This window comes from Arvicola amphibius, chromosome 18, assembly GCF_903992535.2.
Source record: "Arvicola amphibius chromosome 18, mArvAmp1.2, whole genome shotgun sequence".
Lineage (NCBI taxonomy): Eukaryota > Metazoa > Chordata > Mammalia > Rodentia > Cricetidae > Arvicola > Arvicola amphibius.
The window spans coordinates 20342412-20365544 of record NC_052064.1 but is presented as its reverse complement, the minus strand read 5'-3'; the positions used below and the strand labels follow the sequence as shown (position 1 = coordinate 20365544).

At 46.1% G+C, this 23133-nt stretch overlaps 1 protein-coding gene across 1 annotated transcript in view; it reads left to right on the top strand.

The window, feature by feature from the left end:
- The window catches only part of Ptprm (protein tyrosine phosphatase receptor type M), a 670047-nt gene extending 647254 nt beyond the window's left edge, over positions 1-22793 (top strand). The window contains exons 27-31 of the mRNA XM_038315433.1: positions 693-824; positions 3269-3394; positions 5375-5538; positions 12495-12630; positions 22056-22793. Of these exons, the coding sequence (XP_038171361.1) occupies positions 693-824; positions 3269-3394; positions 5375-5538; positions 12495-12630; positions 22056-22109 (612 nt within the window). The 3' untranslated portion in view covers positions 22110-22793. The remainder of the gene's footprint in view (positions 1-692; positions 825-3268; positions 3395-5374; positions 5539-12494; positions 12631-22055) is intronic.
- The last annotated feature ends 340 nt before the right edge of the window (positions 22794-23133 follow it).

Sequence of the window (23133 nt, the reverse complement as noted above, 5' to 3'; positions counted from 1 at the left end):
GTCCTTTGGCAGGGAAAGGGGCTACAGTGATTGACAACATTATTTAGTTCCCCTTCTTCCTAATTCAGGCCGTAATTAACACGGGAAGAAAGCACAACTCATTGCCCCCTGCCGGTCTGTTTGCTTCTTGCTGTTCAGCTGACAAGGGAGCAAATGGGCATTTTCAGTCCTAGTGTGGAAGCTTAATTCTGTTGGTGTGACACCGTAAAGGGGGCTTGAGCTTGTTTCAGACTCCTGGAGCTGACAAAAGCCTGTGTATCTTCTATGGCAGGGATAAGTAACACTGTCACCCAGATTTATGACAAGCAAACAAGCTTTGGAAAAACCAGAACTACTTTCATTGAACTTAGTTTTTAAAGTAAATCGAAACTTTCTCCACTAAAATTTTTAATATGAAGAACCAATATGGCCCGTCAGAAATATTAAATAAAAATGTTAAGAAACAACTATGAAGTTCCCATGGCATTAAAGTGAGGCTATTTCACCATAATTTCACGGGACATTTATATTTATTATTATATATATTATTATATATATATTCCATTTTGATGTGGGCGATGGTGATAGAATTCAACAATCCCTGAATATGCTCAGTGTTTTGTGCCACACCTCTCCATGTTCACAAAATAACTCTGCTGCCTTCCCTCGTGCTGAGCTGGGTGTCTCTGGATCTTTCTTGTTTTGGTTTGCAGAGCTATAAACAGCCGTCGGCATTTATAGTCACCCAGCATCCTTTGCCAAACACTGTCAAAGACTTCTGGCGGCTGGTCTTGGATTACCACTGCACGTCGGTCGTTATGCTCAACGATGTGGATCCTGCCCAGGTGAGTCCGGGGCTTCCTCTAGGTAGAGCCCAGGTCACGGGGTCAAGTCCGTGTGAGCTTTGTTGGAATGAGCTGGACAAGCCCCGCAGCCAGTGTTGAGAGGGTTGTTGAAGGATAGGAAAACAACAAGGGGTAACAAATGAGACTCAGAGGTTACAAAGGAAAGCCGGTGAAAACCAAGAAGACAGGCAGACGAAAGGCACAGATGTAGAGAGTGGGGAAAGGCAGGAATAAATAAATAAATAAAACTTCCATTGGCTAGCTTCAAGGGCACAGACAGTTCAAGCCGAACTGGGACCGCACATCTCAGAGCCAGCCAACCAGTTGGAGACAGGAGACTGGCCTTGGTCTCCTGCTTGGGCATCTGTGGTTCTGGATCTGCTCATCTGGAGCCTACTAGGCGGGACATCAGGATGGCAGGACAGTGGAGCAGGCTTGAAGAATAGCTTCGCTCTTTGTCGATGCTTTGTAAAGATAGCAAAAGATCAAAAACGGGGTATGAGCTTAGAACACTGGGTGGAGCCTCACGCAGAGAAAGCAGGGGTGAGGCAGAAAGCCGTGGTGAGCAAGATAGCAGAATGTTCTTGGAGGGAGTTGTCAGGAGAGTGGTAGCTCCGAGGAAGGCCCTTTGGGAGCGGAATCCACTCTCTTCCCCTAAGTCACCACATGACAGAGGGCGTGAGGGAAGCTTGGAGTTTGGTGTGTATTACGAGTAAACTTGTTTGGGAATTATTTCCTATCCAGTTGAGAATTTTTATTTTTAAATAGGGCAGGAGTGCTGGTGGGGGACTCCTGGACTGTTTCAGCATCTAAAGAGGACAAGATGTTTCCTTCCTGAAACCCATTCTGTTGCCATTAATGCTTCCATACGCAGCGAGGGGTTTCCAGGTGGCAACCCTGCAGTACACGGTTCGGGCTCTGGCTCAGAAGCTAGCTGGTGGAGGAACAATGACAACCCTTGTTCTTATCTACTCCTTTTGGCTTAGCTTCAAGTGTTCTAGACTTCTCCCTCCTCCCTGCCCTCAGAACAGATCGTCACTGTTTACGAAAGCACGCCCAGTTCAATAGAACCAAAAACTGTCCTTCTAACTCCAGGCAGCAGCAGTTAGATTTCACAAATTTAAGAGCCAGGCATGGGGTACAGGGTGTGTTCCATGGTTAGAGTCGGTTTGCCTTGTCCCTAACGTGAAGGTACACATGGGTCACCTTCACCATTGGTCAGCAGAGCTGGTGGTGTCTGTGAACACAGCATCTGAATGCTGAAGCCGCATTCTAAACTCAAACTGTCTGGACTCCAACCAAGCCTTGGCTGACTGGCAGTCAGAGAGACAAAAAGACTCCCATTCTATTCAGCAGACAGAGCTGATTTGCGTGGGGGGAGGGGCGGGGGGAAGCTCCTGGGACTCTGTCTTCTAGCAAATGCTAAACTGAGCATTGGAACTCAGAGACTTTGCTAGTGTACATGACTGCCACGAGACCACTTTAAGTATTTATCGGATCAGCTCATGGATGTGTTCTGCACCATTTAAGCCATTTTCTACATGGTTTCCTTGGGCAGAATGTAGGACACAGTGTGCCAGGAGCCAGATGCCAGCCCAGGCCATTCATATTTCTGCGGTGTAAATGAAAAGCATTTGATCAGGCGCTTGAACTTCGAAAATAAGCAGAGAGCAAAGCCAGCCCTGTCCGCAGAGAAATGGGCAGAGCCGTTCAAATGTGGTTGTTATGGCTTTTACTGCCATCTCGGCTTTCTGACATCATGCCTTTCAATCTTAACAGTGGGCACCCTTGGGTATCAAAAGGGAAACAGACATCTGAACACTATTGTTTGACAGGGTGGTTTAATAACTTGTCACTAGGGAATGCTGATGAGGAAGAAAAAAAAATCCCATGGAAACATTATTTAAAAATTAGTTTCTAAATCCAATAGACCTATCTAATATAAAGAGTAGTTAGTCTTGGTTATCCTGCTTTCTCCTCTTGATCTTTCTCATGAATTAAAGGTTTATCCTGGATAGAGAGGGAGGAAAGAGAGGATGTTATCTCAATTGACTCACCATTAACAGAATTTACTTTGCAATCTTGATTGTATAAATCAACCCTTGCAACACGTGACCGTGGCACGTTAGACCATTTCAAAAGTAAAAGTCATCAAAAGACGCAGGTCCAACCCGTGGATCCTGCTTTCTGTGGAACATCAGTCTGTTTTTAAAAAAGACTATAACAATCCAGGCCTGCACTGTTGCCAGTTCTGGATCTTATCCCCTGGCTAACACATGCTTTTTGAGAAAACCGCCAGAGGATGAGAAGTGTAGTTGAGGACAGGGCCGCCATCAGAGTCCTGGTGTCTGAGCCTCTTAGGAAGAAAAGGAACTGAAGTTTAGGGGTTTATGCCGATGCTGACTTTATCCAGTCACACTTGTCTCTCTGGTTTTGGGGTTCAGTTGTGTCCACAGTACTGGCCAGAAAATGGAGTGCACAGGCATGGCCCCATCCAGGTGGAATTTGTGTCTGCGGACTTGGAGGAAGACATCATCAGTAGGATCTTCAGGATTTACAACGCCTCCAGAGTAAGAGCCGGGGGCGGGACCCACGGTGCTTGAACTGGGGTTTTGCTATTGTCTTAAGGAACGTTTGGCCGTTGGCATGTCTACACTCTTTCAGGCTCTGTCCTAAGGGATTGGAAGGTCGCCGTCAACAAAACAGATCCCTCGCCTGATGGGACCCAAACGCTAACGGGAAGGTTGTTAGAGTTACTAACATGTTCAGGCACAATAAGAAAGACTTCATTCAATGTTCAGCGCTATACACATGAACCACTGTGGGAGATGCTACCTGAATCCAGCCAGGAAAGTGCGGAGAGTCTAGCCTAGGACAGGCAGGGGTCAGCAGATGGAAAAACCAGGACAAGGGGATTCTTGCTGAGGATGGGCCAGAGAGAGATAGCATCATTAGCGTATGGGGGAGTCTGAAGAACCTGATCAGGTATGAAGTGGCCGCCTGCTGGAGGGGAGGATCTTGCTAAAGTAACACAGTAGAGGTGGCAAAAAGTGAGCCACCTCTGACTGAAACCAAGACAGCAGATAAAAGGCACAGCAGATAGAATCCCGCGGTGCTAGACAGTGATACATGCGCTAAAGGAACAAAAGTGTGAGGTCATGTCCCGGGGCTGTCACAGTCCCCGTTTTTCAGTGGGCATTCCATGTGAGCCGACTCTGAGGAAGGAAGGGAGGAGGTGTGACCTCTCTAGGAAGACAGCTCCCAAGCAGAAATGGCCACACAAGGGCTCTATGGTGGAGCTGGAGAGCAGTAAGCTAAGGCAGGAGACACTGAGGAAGAGAGCTCAGGACTAGCAGGGCCTTGCCCACCACCGCTAGCTACTCTTGCTGGAAAGCAAATGAGGAGCCGTTGAGCCACGACAGGGTTTTCAGAACAACTGCGTCACCAGATGATTCACATCTGCCTCTGCCTTGAGATCAGACTAATGGACAGAAGGACCAGGGGACGAGTGGTGGCAGTTGGAGGTAGTAAGCGGTAGAGAGAGCCGGCTAGATCCAGAGGCCAGAGCAGCAGGGTCCCAGAGAGTCAAGGTGACTCTCAAGATGTGGATCCTAAGAAGGAAGTGGTGTGATCGTCATTAACTGGAATTGGTTTTGCCTGTGGGAAAAACAGATAGTTTGGGGCAAGGAGCTGCGCTGAGGTGCAATTTGGGACACAGTAGGTTTGGGATGACTATGTAAGCCCCGAGCATGGCTTTTGAGTACATAAGGGTGACATTCAGGAGAGAGGTCTAAACGGTGACTGACTTGTGATACCCCAAGTCATGACAGTGACTGTAATGAAACAGTGAGATCAGGGGAGAAAAAGGAACCCCGAAACGGAGTCCAGAGGCATCTGTCAGCCACAGATCTGGGAAGAGGGGAGACTGAGGCAGAGGAGGAGAAACAGCTGGCAAGGAAAGCGTGCTGAGAGACCCACCTATGTCAGGGGCCACCAAGTGCCAAGCAGCTCCTCCAAAAACTGAGGCCAGCAATGCATAATTTGAATCCCGCAATTCTGTTTAATTATACGTAGTGATTAATTAACTACTGGCAGTGCAGCAAAAGCCTGAGCATTAAGCAAAGCCATATTCTAGAGAAACCAGGGTAGGAAGTGCATCACATTGGACTCACAAACATTTCTAGGATACAGTGTCCCGTACCCTTAATTTACTTGCAGCTAAAGTGAAGCCATTTGTCCACACCAAACACCACATGGTCGGTCCTGTTGTTATTTTTCTCTCGGCTTTTACAAAATGTAAGAGTTCATGCTCCACTCTTGTTTATCTCTGGCCTGTCACTTAAAACACCTGGCTCTTTATAACCACAAGAGATTAAGGTCCTGACTCTCCAGGCCTGCAGAATCACCCCTTGTTATATGCTGGCTTGAGGCTCCTAGATAATACTTTACTCCGATGGGAAGATCAAGTGAGAGGAACCGGGGCCCTGGAATCCAGTAAGGTAAAGGATGCTGTTCCCTCCACTCCCTGACTGGCGCCTCTCCCTCTGCAGCCCCAGGATGGGCATCGGATGGTTCAGCAGTTCCAGTTCCTGGGCTGGCCGATGTACAGGGACACGCCCGTGTCCAAGCGCTCCTTCCTGAAGCTTATCCGCCAAGTGGACAAGTGGCAGGAGGAATACAACGGCGGGGAAGGCCGCACAGTCGTGCACTGCTTGTAAGTATTCATTCCATAGAGCTCTTTTGGGGGGGCAGACCCCCCCACCAACTCAGTTCACCTTCCTCCTCTTATGATACTATAAATATAGAAAAAATAAGTAGCTCTGGGTGAGAGGGGCGACCAGCACTTACTGAACGATCAGTTGGCTTTCTAGAAACAACAAACATGTTGCGTACTTGGGTGGGGGGGGGGGGGGGTCTTAGCTTTATTCTGTTTATCTGACAAGATAGAGAAGACCAGGAGGTTTATAAGCCACAGAGTTTGATTGAGTTCTCCATTTTGGAAGCTGGTAAATCCAAAAGTCCGGTCCTGGCATCTGGTGAGGGTCACAACGCAGCAGAGGGCATCACATGGCAAGACAGAACAAGTGTAATAACATTGGTCACTCTCCTCTTATAAACCCATTATTACCACCAGTGTGACCCTCTGTCTGAGCCAGAGAACCTCCTAAAGGCTTCAAATGTCATTAATGTCTTTGGAGAGTAAGTTCCCAACACAGGAACTTGGGAAGCACATACAAACTACAGGAAGTTGGTCATGTGATCAAATATATATATATATACATATATATGTACATATATGTATATATATACATATATATTTTTTTTACCCTGTATGTGGGATCAACTCCCACCCCAGAGGAGAGGAAAACACAGGGATGGCATCAATTCCTAGACAATTCCTAGTTCAAGAACCTGCTCTTAACATCTTCAGGAATTTTCAGCACTAGTTGTTAAACTGTAGGTAACTTGAAATCATCCCTACTAGAAGAAATCAGTCAATGGCATAACCAAGGACCCCTCCCCGATGGCTGAATCATCTCGTTGCAGTAATTGATGGTTCTACTGGATACCATAGGGGAACTTTCGTCACAAAAAAAAAAACCTTTTTTTTTTCCCCTCAACCCTTTTTCAAGAGATATTTTCTATAAATGGGCATACTGTCAGGATCTGATTAGGTCTGCCATAGCTTCATCTGGAATATCCCATAAAGACTCCCGCAGTAAGGGCTTGGTCTCAGTGTGTACTATGAGGAAGCATTATGGCATACTGGGAGGTGTGGATCACTGCAGACATGCCTCAAACAAAATTTCGGGACTCTGGGCTCTTCCTTCTTGTCTCTCTCTGGTCATGAGGTGACACCCTTCCTTTGTCACATCCCTACCCCAGTGGTGTGCTGCTTCACCATAGTCCCAAAGCCATGGAGCCGGCCAGCCCTGGAGTGGGAACTCCACAGCAGTCAGCCAAACTAGCCGTCATCTCTACATGAGCTCTACATGAGCATTTGTTCCAGGGACGGAAATTGACAAGCACAGAACCAGTGTCCTCTGAAGGGTGACAGTTGTAGCAGGTGCTAAAATGTAAACATCCTTGGCCAGATACTTCCCAACTGTACCTGTGCATTGGCAGTCATTGGGGGAGCTTCAGCAAGTACCTCCCTTGGGCCACACTGACACCAATTAAACCCCAGTCTCGGCATGGAACCCAAGCATCTGTGCTATTGAAAACCCCTGGACGATTCCCGTGTGTGGTCAGTGTTGCGAGCCACTGAGGAGACAATGCCTTTCTTCCCGGAGCACTTTCACCTCCACTTTCTCATTGGAAGTGATGTGCAGCTCACGATCCGGCTTGGCTTTAACGGAAGAGGCAATTAAAAGGCATGGCAGTCAAGGAAGCTGCTCACAGGGTTTGTGGGAGTTCAAAGTAGGAGCGCATGTTGCTTTTCAGCGAAACATCATTTGAAGAAGATGACAAGATCCTTCCCAAATTGAAGGACAATAAACATTTCCTCTGAGCTGACCACCGCAGGTTTCAGTGGCAACTGGGTGAGGGTCCAGGCTACGCCAGGCTCCCTATGCTTACCTCATGTGGTGGAATCCCTGAATTCTTCCCAGACCCGCATCATGCTTCAGGAAATGTATTCCCTTGGAGAGAGTCCTCGGAACCTACTCAGAGCTGTCTTGCGCCTTAAGTCCCCCTATTCTAGCTTGTGTAGAGCAACATCCCCATGTTCTGAACTCCGTTCCTGTCCACAGAATCAGTGCTTGACAAGAGTCTATTCCATCCCCTTCCTATTTCGATGAGAAGTTCACCATACTGTGCTGATGAGATCACAACAGGGCTTTTTATTTTCTAGTCAAGGCAGCAGTCTCTTCCAGTGACTTGCCAACATGATAATACAAAACGAAAAAAGAGGCGCCCACTGTGTGTTTGTAGGGCCTTTCAGGAAATGGGGAGTTGGGGTGAATGCATGCGCAAAGCTACAAGGAGGATGATACAGCAGACATCAACAGAATGGGCACCATGCCCCATAAGTGTTGCCATGGCACAACAGAAGAGTCTACAACATCGTTCAGCATGCTGTAGGCATCATTTGGTAAGGAAATAAGGCAAGACCCTTGGCAATAGATGTGTGGATTGAGTACAGCAAGCGCTCTATGAACCAAGATTCCCTGAAAGGAATGAAGGAAAACAACCAGAAAAAAGGGAAGGCAGAGAGAAAAGCACCTGGGCTGTAGCCTGCCACCCGAGAACACACCAGCGAGTACTGACAGGAAGGAGCCTGACTGAGCTGCTGGAGCCCATTGCACATGAATTCGTAGATTAATTTACAAAAAAGAAATAAAAGAGCTAAACTATGTAAAAAATAATCCCAATAGGAAAGTTGGCGTTTTAATTGGCTGGTATTGGATCTGTTAGATTTTTGTTTGCGTGAGGTTGTTTTTTGTTTTGTTTTGAGGTCCTGGAGGTGGAATCCAGAGCCTTGAGGATGCTAGGCAGCTGCTCTCCCTACCAAGCTAGAGTCCCAGACCAGTTGTTTCTATTTTCAATATTAAAAGTCATTTTCAATTAGCCCTCCGGAATCTGGAAGAGCCTGCGTTGTATCTGGAAGCATAGCTTGTTTTGACCCTGAACTACTAGCTTTCTACCATGAGCCAACCAATCCCTGAGTCTTCAGGAATAGGTCACTGCAGGAGATACATGAAAGGGAAGGCTTTGAGAGACCGGTGCAAAGCTCTGTTCTGTTCAGTCACTGCACGTTGTATGTGGCCTTCTTCCTAAAAGCAGCTGTGGCCCTTGAACTAAGCAATTACATCACAGTCCATGTAGTGTCTCTAGCAGCAAGCTGTTTGACTATCACAGACAGTGGTGGCACCAGTTATTTCTCCCCTGCCTGCCTGTCACCCCTTTCTTACCTTCTGTAAGGGCACCTCATAAGCTCCCCTCAGTCCCATAATCCCTTTAGAGCTGCCTCTTGCTAATGTGTGTGAACTCAGGCCTGTAGAAAAGTTTTTTTTTTAATTTATAAACTTAATCTAAGGGGTTTTTTGGGTTTTGTTTTCCTTTTTAGCCTACAAGAAAGTTTAAACTGGTATCTTCCAATATTGGTCAGAAAAAAAAAAAAAGCTTTGGAAACGGTGTAAAGGGTCCTCTGTGAGATATTTAGCATGGTGCGGCGCCACCTATTGGCTGAGGGCAGAGTACACCTGCATGAGTGCCCTCCAGATACTTAGGGGAAGGAATGGAAACAGAGAATTCTCTTCCTTATGTTTTTAAAATGAGAATGTGTCCTCATTCTGGAACTATGGAAAGACTGGATGTGGACAGGGGTCATGAGCAGCTGTTGAAAGATGAGATAAAGAACCAGCAATCCAGGACAGTGGAACATCCATGCAAGGAACAGAGCAGAAGGCAAAGCCATGCCCCTGTATCACCTGATTGCAGCAGAGATCCCTGCAGCCTGTGAATGCAGGGCAGTGGAGAAACTGGGCACATCAGCCTGTCTCCTCGCAAGTGCGCAGAAATCCTTTCAGACGAATCACCCCCAAATGTTGCAAGCAGACAGAAGAGCTTCCACGAGAACACATGGGAGAAACTCCTCATGAACAGGAGCGTAGCAAGGACTGATTTAGAGAGGACACAGGATGCTGGCCACCAAGGGAGCATGGTGATGCATTGAATTTCATTAAGGAAGATACTCCGTTTACAATATGAGTAGATGGAGAAGGAAAAGCAGGATAGGTTGGGGGTCCTGAATACATATATCTGGTCAAGGTTCCAGAGCCGGCATGTCTACAAATACAGCAAATCATTATAACAAGACCTCTAACCCCTTAGTTTTTAATGGGCAAAAAGTTTGACAGGCATGGCATGTACCTCCCTGGTGGAACCTTTGTCTAGTACATACAAAGCCCTGAATTTGATCCCCAACACTGGAGAGAGAAAAAAACTAAACAGTGATAATCGACATCATTAGTTTGATTTTAGTGTTTAGGAAAATACTCATTAAAACCACTTAATGCCCCTAAAAATGGCTACATTTTTAAAGCCATGAAACAAAGTTTCCAAGAGTTGGTTACACTGTAAAACTGGCAGGGGCATGAGGAAGGAAGCCACGGGGCTGACCAGGCTCTGATAAGCCACCGTGGTGTGTACATCTGCAAAACTTAATGCCAATATCTACTTATCATTCTTGGACTTCATTGTAGCCATTTTAATCTTTAAAGAGAGAATTTAGCTGGGTGGTGGCACACGCCTTTAATCCCAGCACTTGGGAGGCAGAGGCAGGTGGATCTCTGTGAGTTCGAGGCCGGCCTGATCTACAAGAGCTAGTTCCAGGCCAGGCTCCAAAGCTACAGAGAAACCCTGTCTCGAAAAACCAAAAATAAAACAAAATAAAAATAGAAGATTTAGAATGTAACAACAGAATGAATGAGCCAACATTCATGACTGTCTTCACTGACACTAAATCAATCTTAAAATAGCAAAACAAAGGACACCCAGATGTCTCACGCTTGCTTATTAGAGAAGTATAATTTTTATGAATGACAACACTGAATTGACCATTCCTCCACCTAGGGTCCTTTAGAAGCTCTGCTGCCAACCACCCATTTATAGGATACATGGGTCAAAGATAATATATTAAATCATATTAGAGAGGTGCAAGGGATGAGACAATCCAGAATGGAGGACTCTCCACAAGACAAGCAGCCCTTTTCTCCAGCCAAGTCTTGAGGGCTAAGAAGAAACCTGTCAATAGCTGTAAAGTTATAAAACACCACCAAACGCAATAGGCGTACTTTGCTTAGGTGTAGGGTTTTTTAAGTCTAGGAAACTGGAACTGGTTAGATACTCGCTATTAAACCAGTAATGGTAATCCAGTGTGATGGCCCATTGGGTCAGGGCGCTTGCGGGGCAAGCCTGGCAGACAGAATTCACCCCCAGAGCTCATGTAAGGATGAAAGAAGCGGATGCATGCCACAGAGTTGGCCTCTCACCGCCACTCCCCTGACAAAGGCTTTTCACAAAGTAATGTTCATTTCAGTGTGATGGCATTATCATATTTCAGAATAAATGAAAGGTCATTTACCTCCTTATAAAAGAAGTTAATGCATGGAAAGTACAAGGTGAACATTCTAGAAAATACAAATATACTCAAAAGGGGGGGCAAGCATATGCCACACAAACAGGGGACCAACCTGATGGGACTCTTCAAGGCTAGAGGTGGAAAAATTGGAGGCAAAGATAATTACTGATAGATTTTTAGCACATGTAATAAAATTTTCAGCGTCTGCCTAGGTTGATTTTAAATAATAAAACAAATACATTTTCAAATGGTGGGAGAGAGAGCTATTTCCTATGATAGAATGTTGAACAAGGGAAGAAAATATAAGGCCAATGTTAGTTAAATAAGACAGTCATAATTAATTGCTGAAAACAAGATCCACCGTTGTATATGAAAATCAGTGGTGACTGAAGAGAATCAGTATAGTTGCAGAGTCCCAAAGTATCTCACCCCAGGATGCATATTAACCACAAAGAGAAAGATAACGTGACAGTGAAAATCCTCACCAGCACCCTCTAGTGGACAAGATGAACATCAACACACGAGTCCCTTAGAGGGTGTAAGGCTCTTCCTTCTAGGTTTCTTAGCCAGTGACAAAGATATACCAGAGGAACCCAGATGAAAGGCCGGTTCCCTGTGGAACTTAGTCGTGGCCTTTTCCAATTGTGGCCGGGGCACATGGGTCTCATCTAAGCCTCCTTTCTACATTCTGGATTCTGTATTCCATAAAGCAGCCCGCCAGGATTCGTCAGAGGTAGCATATCAAGAAAGATAAGGGAAAGCTGAGAAACAGGTAAACTGTCACAGACCGGAGAAGGGCAAAGAGATACGAGATGACGACCAAATGCCAGAGTAGACCCCAGACCACGAAGGGACCGTAATGCAGAGACTGGTAAAATGTGACCGAGGTCTGTAGTTCAGCCACAGTGCGGTAGCGCTCTTACCCCCGACTGTGATGGTGTGCAGGGATTATAAATGTCCACCACAGGCTGGGCAAGGGAACTCTCTGTGATATCTGTGATATATTTGCAATGTTCCCATATATTTAAAATTGCTTTTAGAAAAGATTTTAGAGTGCTTTCGTGTTTGGGAGATAGAGAGATCCTAGTACCTTCAAAGACGGGGTATTTGTACATACCCCCACTTGTCATTTTATATGTCATTAGTTTTATAATGACATTATCTGAAATCTGGCAGATTTCAGACGAGGTGGCTGCCACTTACTAAAATTTTTCCATATTGGGCTCTTTGTATAAAAATCAGTAAGGAGCCAGGCAGTGGTGGCTCACGCCTTTAATCCCAGCACTCGGGAGGTAGAAGCAGTCAGATCTCTGAGAGTTTGAGGCCACCGTGGTCTACATAATGAGTTCCAGGATTGCCAGGGCTATACAGAAACCTTGTCTTGGAAAGAAAATCAGTAAGGTAGCATATCAGAAATCATCCTCTGGCTGGGATGAACTGCGGGCCGCATGCTAAGCCAGCTTGTTGCCTGTGCACCCTTCATTCTGACCTTTCTCGGGGGGTTAGACAAGATCTCTCCACAGACTCTGTATGAGAAGTGCTGAGATTACAAACCCCGTGCGACCATCTGATTTCTTCTCCGACAGGAATGGAGGGGGGCGCAGCGGCTCATTCTGCGCCATCAGCATTGTCTGCGAGATGCTCAGACACCAGAGAACTGTGGATGTTTTCCATGCCGTGAAGACTCTGAGGAACAACAAGCCCAACATGGTGGACCTTCTGGTAGGATGCCCCCTGCCCTGCCCCGTAGGGTATCTCAGAGTTGCCTGGGACTCCTCAGCAGCTCCCACATGGCGATGCTCCGTCAGAGAGGACTCTTTTCCAAAGCGTCACACATAGTTTGGCTCAGGGGACTTTCCTTTCTTTCTCTCCTTCTTCCTTTCCAGTCTTGTAGAGGAGACTCCCTCGGCTTGGTTGAAATGTAGAAATAGCTGAGACTTACAAGGGAACATTCTTCTTTCTTTCCCTTCCTGGCAGTGCCTTCCACATAGCTAAGCAGTTAAGTCTTTTTGGAGAAGAAATAGTAACAAGTATGAGACATGCCAGATTTTCAAATTATAGATTTTATAAATAGCTTAATCGCCTAATATTTATCAAAGCTGTGAATTTCGGTTTGACATACGGGATATTGCATTTAATTATGGTGGCCACATCTGAGAGAAGGATTAAAGGGGCTGAGAAACAAAGCACTAGGGGCAATTTTTTTTCTTAGAGTGCTTCACAAAATGCCTTCTTTTCTTTCTTTTTAAATGTGGAGCTGATAGAATGCCAGGCACTCAAGAACAGAAGGGTAGCTTCATGGAAGAAGCTTTTCTCTCGGGTTCTGTAGGTCTCTGTCTGAATGAGCTGAAGGGAACCAGAGAAAGGTCTGGACAATGACTCAGAGAGGAAGGAGGAAGAGGCGAGCTACCCCTGCCTTCCAGGGCCCCCGGTTCTGCAGGAGTGCAGTTAGAGTCCCAAATGCAAAAGGGGGTCCCTGCAGCAGTACCCAGGGTGAGGGAGTAGAATGACCTCCTACAGCCAGCTCCTGGGGATCACAAAATCCTCTCTCCAGCAGCACCTGCTGTCTAGACACTGGCTTGTGCTTATATTCCACACCTAAGAAGCACAGTGTTATCCAAGGACTCTTGTAGAAGGGCTGCTTAGCTGGGTACATGCCCTCAAACCTGTGGGCCGTTCCATTAGCTCTGACAAGAAGAATCCTGTTTCCCCCAAATGTCTACCTCTTCTTTCCTGCCCCATAGGAAAACCAAAGAAATGCAAATAGAGTCTCAACTGTGCTGTGAACTCAAATAGAGGACCTCAAACCCAGGAGCCTTGTAGTGCTAGTATCCTTGATTTTTCCCTTCGTAAACCAGGGGTAGTAGTAGCCTTTTTTGAGGTCACACAACGCGAAAAGACCTATGACTTTGGGGCATCGTAAATGAGAGTGGCAGCTGAGTGTGTAACTATCCACTGGCATGATGATGCCTTTGTGGCCCGGGGATGTGGTCATATCTAAGTGTTAGGGAAGGAGTCTGGCAGCCCTGTTAATGTGACCTTTAGTATGCGCCAGGCCTGGTTTCTGTTGCACCTTCAGATGGTAACAGGCTTCATGCACGTGGGGTCTAAGGTATGCTTGTGTGCAGAATTCCCGAGAACCAGCTAAGAACCGTCACGTGAGCGTTAGAGGCTTCACCCTTCTGGACTGAGAGGAGAGCATCCCCAGTCACTGAGTTGGGGCAGGGAAGGAGAATGCAGATGCCAGACTTATCCTCAGGGATGGATGAAGCTTCCAGACTTTGTATGTGGGCAGAACTGCCCATGATTAAAAAAAAAAAAAGTCAGTTCCCTCACTGAGACTGAATTAAGTAAAGCATTAGAAGTCCCCCCTTCCAGGCCTTCCTGTACTGGCTCTACAGAGGCGGTCATCACCCTGGAGCTTTTATGGTCCGATTCAGCCAGGCTTTTTCAAGTCAGAGGTTCAGATTACAGGCCAGGGCAATTCCTCATGAGATAAATGGAGGCTCGGGTGGCTGGCCAGAGGGAGCCTGCACTGCAAACAGCAGGTTCCACTACTATCCGGTAACGGTATTGGAGTTTGGGTTGTTGTAAAGGAATGTCTTCTTAAAAATTAATTTCACTGGCTTCCGGTAACTCAGCGTGTTTATGGGGTATCTGTGACATTTCAATACCGGTGTGAAATGGATAATGATCAGAGCACAGTAACAGGTGTATCTATAGCTGCAGGCAGGTTTTTTTATTATTATTATTATTCTTTGCTCTGGGAACCTTCCAAATCCTCCCTGATGACTGCTTGGAAATATTTAACCTGCTGTCGTCGACCACGGCTCCCCACTGCGCCGTGCAGCTTAGGAAGCCATTCCCTCCACACTGAATCCTGTACAGTCGTGGATCATTTCAGTGGCGAATACAGGGTCCCCCCGGAAGCCCGGCACTCTGAAGGTCAGCCCTGAAATTCTGAGAAGGTCCATGACAAAGAAACGAAGGGAAGTTGTGAGCCATCTGCCAATCTGTCAGGGTGACTGTTCGCGAGATAATAGCTGGTGACCAGAGGGAAAATATCACAACGCTCTTTTTGTCTGGTTTTGAAGCTGCAGTGCCAAAGTAAGAGCTCTTGCATGCGGTTTGTTTTTTTTTCGTCCCTGAAGCACAATATCTTTCTGTTTTAGAATTCAGAGACGTTGGCTGAAGGAATTAATTAGCTCGGGTCAGCACGATAAAGCCTGGTATGGCTGTTCCGTGTGTAGCAGGCAATCTGAGATCCGAGTGAAAAAACCCGGGGCCAGCCGTTGGGAAGGGTACTGACGATGTGAGCTGTTCCAGAAAGGCTCAGGGCACGCTTCTGAACTGATCAGCCAGGACGCAGGGTGGATGGAGTGGGAAACCAATACCTGGACCCCACTGAGTCTCTTCTCACAGCTCAGAGGCAGGAGGATACCTATAATGGCCCCCTCCTTTGGAACCCCCAAATGCTGCAACTGTACCCTTCCCGCCTGCATGGGAGGAATACATAAGGATCCTCCCTGTCTCTTTCCTTTCCCCCTCGTGATTCTGATATCAGCAAATTGCTTCAGACTTTGAGAGTCTATACATTTTGAAGCCTGGCACTCTCGGGTAAAGCTAGAATACCCTAGACACCGATTTCCTCACATTGTCAGTTTGGGGTTTAGGGGGAAAGACAACAGATTGCTCGGAAGAACATTAAATTGGAATACAAGGGCTGAAGAGATGGTTCGATGGTTGAGAGCTGCATAAGCGTGAAGTCCTGAGTTCAGGTCCCTGCGTCTGTAACACAGGCAGGGCCTCAGAAGCGCCTGTAACCCCTGCACTGTAGGAGACAGAGACGGGACAATCACTGGGACTTGTGAGCTTCCAGCCTAGTCAAAAGAACACGTTTCAGGGAATAAGGCAGAGAAAGAAAGAGGAGATCTGACGTGCTGGCTTATGTGTGCACATGTGCACGCACAAGCACACACACACACACACACTAAAAATAGTAATTTAGAATAGAAGATTAGAACATGTGCACACACGAGCACACAAACACACTAAAAATAGTAATTTAGAATAGAAGATTAGAACATGTGCACACATACACACTAAAAATAGTAATTTAGAATAGAAGATTAGAACATGTGCACACATACACACTAAAAATAGTAATTTAGAAGATTAGAACATGTGCACGCACGAGCACACACAATAAAAATAGTAACTTAGGATATAAGGTTAGAACATTTTCCGTCCAGAGCCGTTACTTTATTCTGACCCTGTTTTATTTAGCCTGACTTATAAGTTAAACATCTATTTAAGCAACCTTGTCACCATCCATAAGCTCTGGGCTCCCAGAATGAACAAGGACAGCTGGGCCTAGTTGGAATCAGAGACAGTGGCCCTGAAGCTGTCAGGGTTGCCGGAAAGTAGCAGCTCCCAGCAGCTCCCCTCCGCCTTGCCCTCCTCACTGGGCTCTGTCTCAGCCAACAGCCTCAGGGAATAGGGTAATCTAGTGGTACCACTGAAGGTTCCCTCTGCCCGCCCAGGGCCTGCGATTCCCTAAGTGTCCTGTCACAGACAGTCTGATCTTGAGCAACATGTCGCCTGGGGCTTTGTACCTCTTGAAATCCAGGTAAGACTGACCAGGTCCCTGTGTAAAATAGGGACATGACCACTCCTAGGTATGGTTGAGGGGAGGTTTTTATTGTAGGTATGAGGGAGAAAACAGCCTGAGGCATCTGGAAGAATCCAGAGCAAGGAGAGCATGTAGTTACTAAGCATGACTGAACAGGGTCATGGCAGGGATGGGCGTAAAAGAAAGTGGGAGGGGACAGAGAGAGAGGGGGCAGAGAGGAGGGAGCCAAAAGGCAAAGAGACTCAAGAGGGCACACGGCCTAAATGGCAGGAATGAGAAGCTGGGGGACGGGAAGGAAGCCCGTGAGCTAGAGTTTAGAGAGGAGGAGTGAGAAGAGCTGAGAGCAGAATGTGCCACGTGGGACTCAGGAACAGAGCTGTGGGAGTCCAGAGGCCAGCGTGTGCTTTGCTATGCTAATAGGCACCACAGTTAGCTGTTTGGAGGGGGTTCTTTTGGACCTGACAATCCCCACCCAAATAGAGGCCCCGGTCTTTCTCAGGGTTTCTACAAGAGGCCTGGGAAATTCCAGGTTTAGTCATCATTGACACCGTTAACTGCACGGAGAGCCCATCTCCAAAAGCCACGCCTTGCTCCGCAGCCTCTTGTGCAGTGTTGGGCACTGACCACATAGGATTCACTTCAGTGAGCATCAGTCACCATCATCACCCTCCATGCCCTTCCTGTCAGGGGGACAAAATGTCATGTGCTGTATCTTCCCACGGATACAGCGTGTTCTGAATAGTTGCTGCCGTGAAGACAGCAGCTAAAGCAGTGCTTGTTCCAGGCTAGGAGGGCGAGGGTACTGGTACTGCCTGGCACAGGCTCTTCTCGGTGGAGTGGAGACATTCTGCCATTTACCTTGTGTTCAACTCGGTAAATATCGAAAGCCATTGAACTGTGCCAAAATTGCACCTAATTTGACTTAGGAATCTGACCGGGCAAAGACAGGGCTATACCTTATAAAACAGAGTTAACAAGCAGGAAAGTAAACCCCATAAGGCAGCTCAGGGCTAGGAACCAGATGTGCCCTTACTTCACGTCACCTCAGGAAAACGGGGCCGTTACTTGGTGGCCATTTCCAAGCTCAGTGTATTACGTAGTTATTTTGTTTCTGAAGCTTGACGACACAGTCTCCCTCCCTGTGGCCATCTATTAAGTAGCGGTGAGGATTGTCTAGTCTCCCTGGTACAGAGTGGATGGTCACCAGTGTGACCTGCTGGGACCCAACCACCCTCAGTTTTCTGCATACAGGACCACTTCAGCTCCTAGCTGGAAGGTTTGTCCAGTCCAAAGTGTCATTTTGAAACCCATCTTAGGTTCAGGCAGGCACCTCAGGGAGGGAAGTTTGCCTCAGGTAAGTTCAGCAGACTGTTCTCTTTGAATCTTGAGCAGTTGACATGCGCTGTTTAGTGTGCCCAGACTGACTGTGGCTCCCCCCTACCCCCAGCTCATCCAGCGCAGGCAACGTGTGCCGACAAAGGCAGATGCCAGCCCTTCATGGGATGCCTCAGAACTGCCCTCAGGAGCCCAGACCTCATCACTCCCAGACTCAGCCAGCCACATGCCAGGACTTTTAAAGAATGACCTCAGCTTTGGGTTCCATTTCAGAAGTCATTTCTCCCTCTTCATAGAAGCCACTGCGCCAGTCAGAGTCAGAATCTAGAGAGGGACAGCAAGTGGCCCTGATGGGGATGGGACCCAGCTGAACCTTTCTTCCAGACCAAGCACTTCATATGCCTGCAGCCAGCAGCTATGGTCTGAGTTGGGAAAACTCAGGACCAAGGGGTATATGTGTGTGCATGTATGTTTATGTATTTATATGCATAGTTTTTTCTCAGAAGCATGGGAATGGCTCATGTGGCTTAATTATACTGTATATAATTAAGCAGGGGAGCAGGAGAAAACTGTAGAAGACAGGGCTATACCTGGTGATCAAGTGTAATCAGTGTTCACTGTAGGGAGATTTGAGGTATTTTCCCAGGTGCTCGGAGGAGGGGACATGGCAATTTGTGGCCTTTCCTTTCCTTCCCCTTATTTTTATGATTCAGAAACCAGTCATCATAGAATCTATGGGAATTGGCAGGTTGCTCAGGATGGTTGAGATGGGAGAAGGGGAACTCATTTTGAAAATTATAGCCATGCCTGAGATAGGGCAGCTCTGCTCACTGCTGGGTCACCGAACCTTAGCAGAGGAGCCTAAAATCCCTCATGAGTCTCCACCTTTTCTTGTGACCTGAGGCCGGCAGCCACAAGTCCCTACTAACTGTGTTTGAATATGGTTTTTTTTTTAAAAAAAAAAAAAAAGACCATTTATGGTAGTCACTGAAGCTAATTGCACAGTTAGATCTGAAAAGAATCATTTTTATGCAATGAGGGATTACATTTCCATAAAAAAATCATCTCTAGGATTCACAGAGATGATTGGAGCACTTGGTGGCCAATTTGTCAGTGTGGCAATCTGACAATACGGCCTTTTAGAACTCTGAAATTCAAATTGCTTCTTTTAAACATTCCGAAAATAAAAGCATCCAGTGCTAAAATAATCAGTCCTAGAATGTGAACCAGAAATAGAACATTGCAAAGGGTAAGTAATAGTGTTTCCAGGTCAAGGGTTTAAAGAATCAAACACAAAGAGAAACACAGGTCGCAGGTCGTCAGAGAGAGGACGGACTTATAAGATACTTCGCATCCAACCACATTCCACACGCTGCTCAGTCCTGTGTGTGAGCACCACAGAGGGCTGCACAGATCCCATCACTGCCCCCACCTCCAACCATGTGGACTGGCACCACTGACATTGGAGGACCAGAGCTTCAGGTCTCTTGTACCAGCTGGAGCTGCCAATGCCAGAAGCAGTTGCTGCTGCCGCGTCACTACAGTGCCAGAGGAAACACACGCCCTACCAACTGGAGCTACTCTGCTTCCAGGGGTAACTACACAGAGAGTGCCCCATACCCGCTGCTGGCTGTACACTACTAAAGGATCTCTATTCTTATGTGGCCACCAGTGACAGCGGGTCTCTCTGACTCTGCCTTGGTCTATACTAGGCCAAAGGTGCTTCATCCTGCCAAAGATGCTCTACAGAGGCTTTCCGCACTGTGGTGCCCATGCAGTGATAAGTGCCAACATTGCAGCCTGACTCCCAGGCTAGTGAGTTGGCTCAACAGGTAAAGGCACTTATTGTCAATGCTGAAGACCCAGGTTCCATCCCCAAAACCCACATGGTGGAAAGAAAGGACTGAGTTCTTCCAACGTTGTCATTTACCCATCTGCCATAACACACTCCTACATCTTTCAAAAAATAAGTGCAAAAGCAAAAATTAAAAACAATCCATTCCTGGACTTCAAAGAGAATAACTGCCAACCAAGAATCTTGTGCCCAACAAGGCTACCATTCATAAATAGCAATAAAATGTTTCAAAGAAAATCAGACTGGGGTGGGGGTGGGGCATGACCACCATGCTGACCTTACAAAAGATGCTTAATAGAGTTCAACATCCACGTGTGATATAAAGAACTACCACCATGAAAGAGATGAATCCCAAAATAAGGATAGGTCTACAAAAGAGAAATGTAAAGAATCAGACATTATCTGTACAATATATATTAAACCACAAAGATGAACAGGAGAGAAAAACCTAAAGAGGCAGTTTATGGTGGCACAAACCTGTGGCCCCAGCTCTCAGGGAGACACCATGTTGCAGGTCAACAAGGAGGAGGAGGAGAAACACAAAGACTCTTTAAAACTCCTAGAAGAAAACCAACCCGATGATAGGAGTACGTCCCTACTGATCAACTGCCACCATGAATGTAGACAGACTCAGTTCTCTAAAGAAACAGACAGGGTAAATGGGGTTATTCTGAGATTATCGAATATCATCGCCTCATCAGCAAATAAACACACCACCTGAAAGTTAAAAGATGGAGATATGAATCTCTAAGGTTTAATAAGCTAGCGGCAGTTAGCTAAGTTGTGTGTGGAGCAAAGACTAAAGACAACTGTAATGAAGACCTGACAGTTACTAAGAAGGTATGACCTTAACTCTATAGGCACCCAATTTCATTTTTTAAAGCCACTAAAACTGTTCAAGAACGGACATGTGCTTCCCAGAAGTTACCAGACTTTCTCATATGTTTCTTATTCTCCTTTTGCCTCTGTCCAGAATGCCTGTTTTTAATCCCATTTTAAATGATCATATTTTTTTATCACCTAAAGTGGAGCAGCTGAGAGTCAAAGAGGATGCTGATAATAGCAATGGCAAGACAATGGCAGAGATCAAAACTGCACAGACAAAACCAAGACTTTGAGTCCCCTTTCCTAGCTTCATACATCCTTCCCCTCCTAGGGCCCTGGATTACAGATGTAACTTAAGGAAGGGGACATTGCACAGGTTTTTAGTGCATCATGGCAAAGAAGCCACTGTGGAACCACTCAAATCCTGATGGCAGAACAGCAGAAGTATGTGACAGAAGCTGATCCCTTTTAGTTGATCGGGAAGCCCAAGCCAAGATAGGAAGTGGGCAGTAATGACATCCCCCCCCCAAAGACCTGTAGCCAGTGAGCTGCATCCTCCACCTAGACCCTGCTTCCCAGTGTCCAAAACCTTCCAAAGTAGTGCCAGGTAGATACCAAGAGTTCAAAACATCAGCCTGTGAAGGTAATTTCAGATTTGAACCATAATGCGCTACCCTTCCTAAGAAGCTCTGTCCTCGTCCCAGTGATCCCACCGTCCATGTTTGGGAACCATTCTTTCTTAGGTGCTAATACTCGGTTACCTGTCTCACCCTTCCCCCTACATCACAAACTTCTCAAATTAGGGCAAAGGTGCATGACACTTAGGAGGAACTTAATCGATTCTCATGACATTAAAGAAATCCTACTGACTGAAAGGTCAAGAAAAAGCAGGGTCAGAGAAAAGCCTTATCGACAAGCCTGTTGGGGACAAGCCACGCAGGCATTTCTTCCAGCCTCTCTGATCTCTCTGTCTACTCTTGATCTTCCTGCGCAAGGCTCAGATTGTTGTCAATACCCATGTAAAGCATTATGGGGCAGCATACCTTCATCTCTTGTTATCCGTGAGGTCTTAGTTCCAGGACTCCTTGCAGACAGTCCAGTCTCTTATATAAAATGGCATAGAGTTTGCATATACCCAACTCATTTTCCATGTACTTTAAATGTTTAGATGACTTATAATAAGGGACTAGAAATGCCATTTAAAAAAAAAACCTTACTTTTCAGTGCAGATGCCATTCTTTTTCTGATAATGAATTTCACGCAGAACCCAAGCATCTTCAGCTACACAGGACTTCCCAGAACGCTAATGCACACAGATACTAGAATTCTATCTAGGGAAGCATCAACAGTAGATACATTGTGATTCAAAACTGCTACTTTCTGATTCTAGTTCAGTGCTTTATCAGTTTTATGTCTTGCAATCAAGAGCCTTCGTCTGCTGCAATTGCTCTAACAGAAGCAAAGCTTAGATGTAGCTGACCTTCTCACTTTCTCTTCCAGGATCAGTACAAGTTCTGCTATGAGGTGGCCCTGGAGTACTTGAATTCCGGCTGAGCGTATGAGCAGCTCTGCAGAGGAGTACCTTCCTACCACAGAGTCAAGACGTTCTATGGCGTCTGTGATGATGAGATGAATTGTCAGTACACTTATTTTGCTTTGCATAATTGGCTCTTTTTAAGAGCTCAAGAAAGTGTTTCTAAAACTGCTTGCACTGCCCAGTTCCCTGTAATGCTGCTGCGTGACCAAAACACAGCAGACAGTCACCAGAGACTGTTCTCCTCGCCACTGGCCTTGTTAGGGCAGCACAGACTTCTGGTCAACCGAAGAGCACAATTATATTCTTATGAAGGAATTTGTACTTTTGGGGTTATTTTTCTTTTTGTGGCCGTGACCCTTTGTCATTGTTACAACTGAGTGTATGTTTTGTTCTGTGGAGAATGCTACCTGGCTTTATGATAATATATTCTTTTAGTTAATATTTGTATTTTAACATGTTGCATAATATAAGATTATATAGCTTTCGAGGACTAACAGATAAAGATGTAATGAACAAAGACACAGTGTATGAGTTGTTTCTAGCGGATTTGTATGGTTCAAAGAGAAAAGCTGGGGAGGCCTCCGTTTCAGAAATGTAACGTGGTTAGCGTCACAGATCCAAAGCTTTTCCATTTGTTTATATTGTAAATATTTTTTGATTTCATCAAATTATTTATTCATTAAAAGAGATTTTGTGATGCACGGTGAGTGACCATCATTTTTACTAAGCCCAAAAAGTGACTGACTGTATGATGTTACCATTTGTGAATTCTCAACTCAGTAAATTCTGACCCTTGACTAGTCCTTGCTGTGTTGCTAGAGTTATATCTACACATCCCTCTGACTAGTCCAATCAGGGAGAGCTTGCACCGGGAACCTTGCCTTGGTGCATGTTTGACTTCTGATAAGGGTGGTGGTTAATTTATAAAGAAAATAAATCATCTATATATTGAGGCCATCGTGTGAAATGGTAAAAGGGCAAGCAACGCACATGAGAGATGCGACAGGAACGAGAGAATGCATTTGTAACACAGCCCCTCCC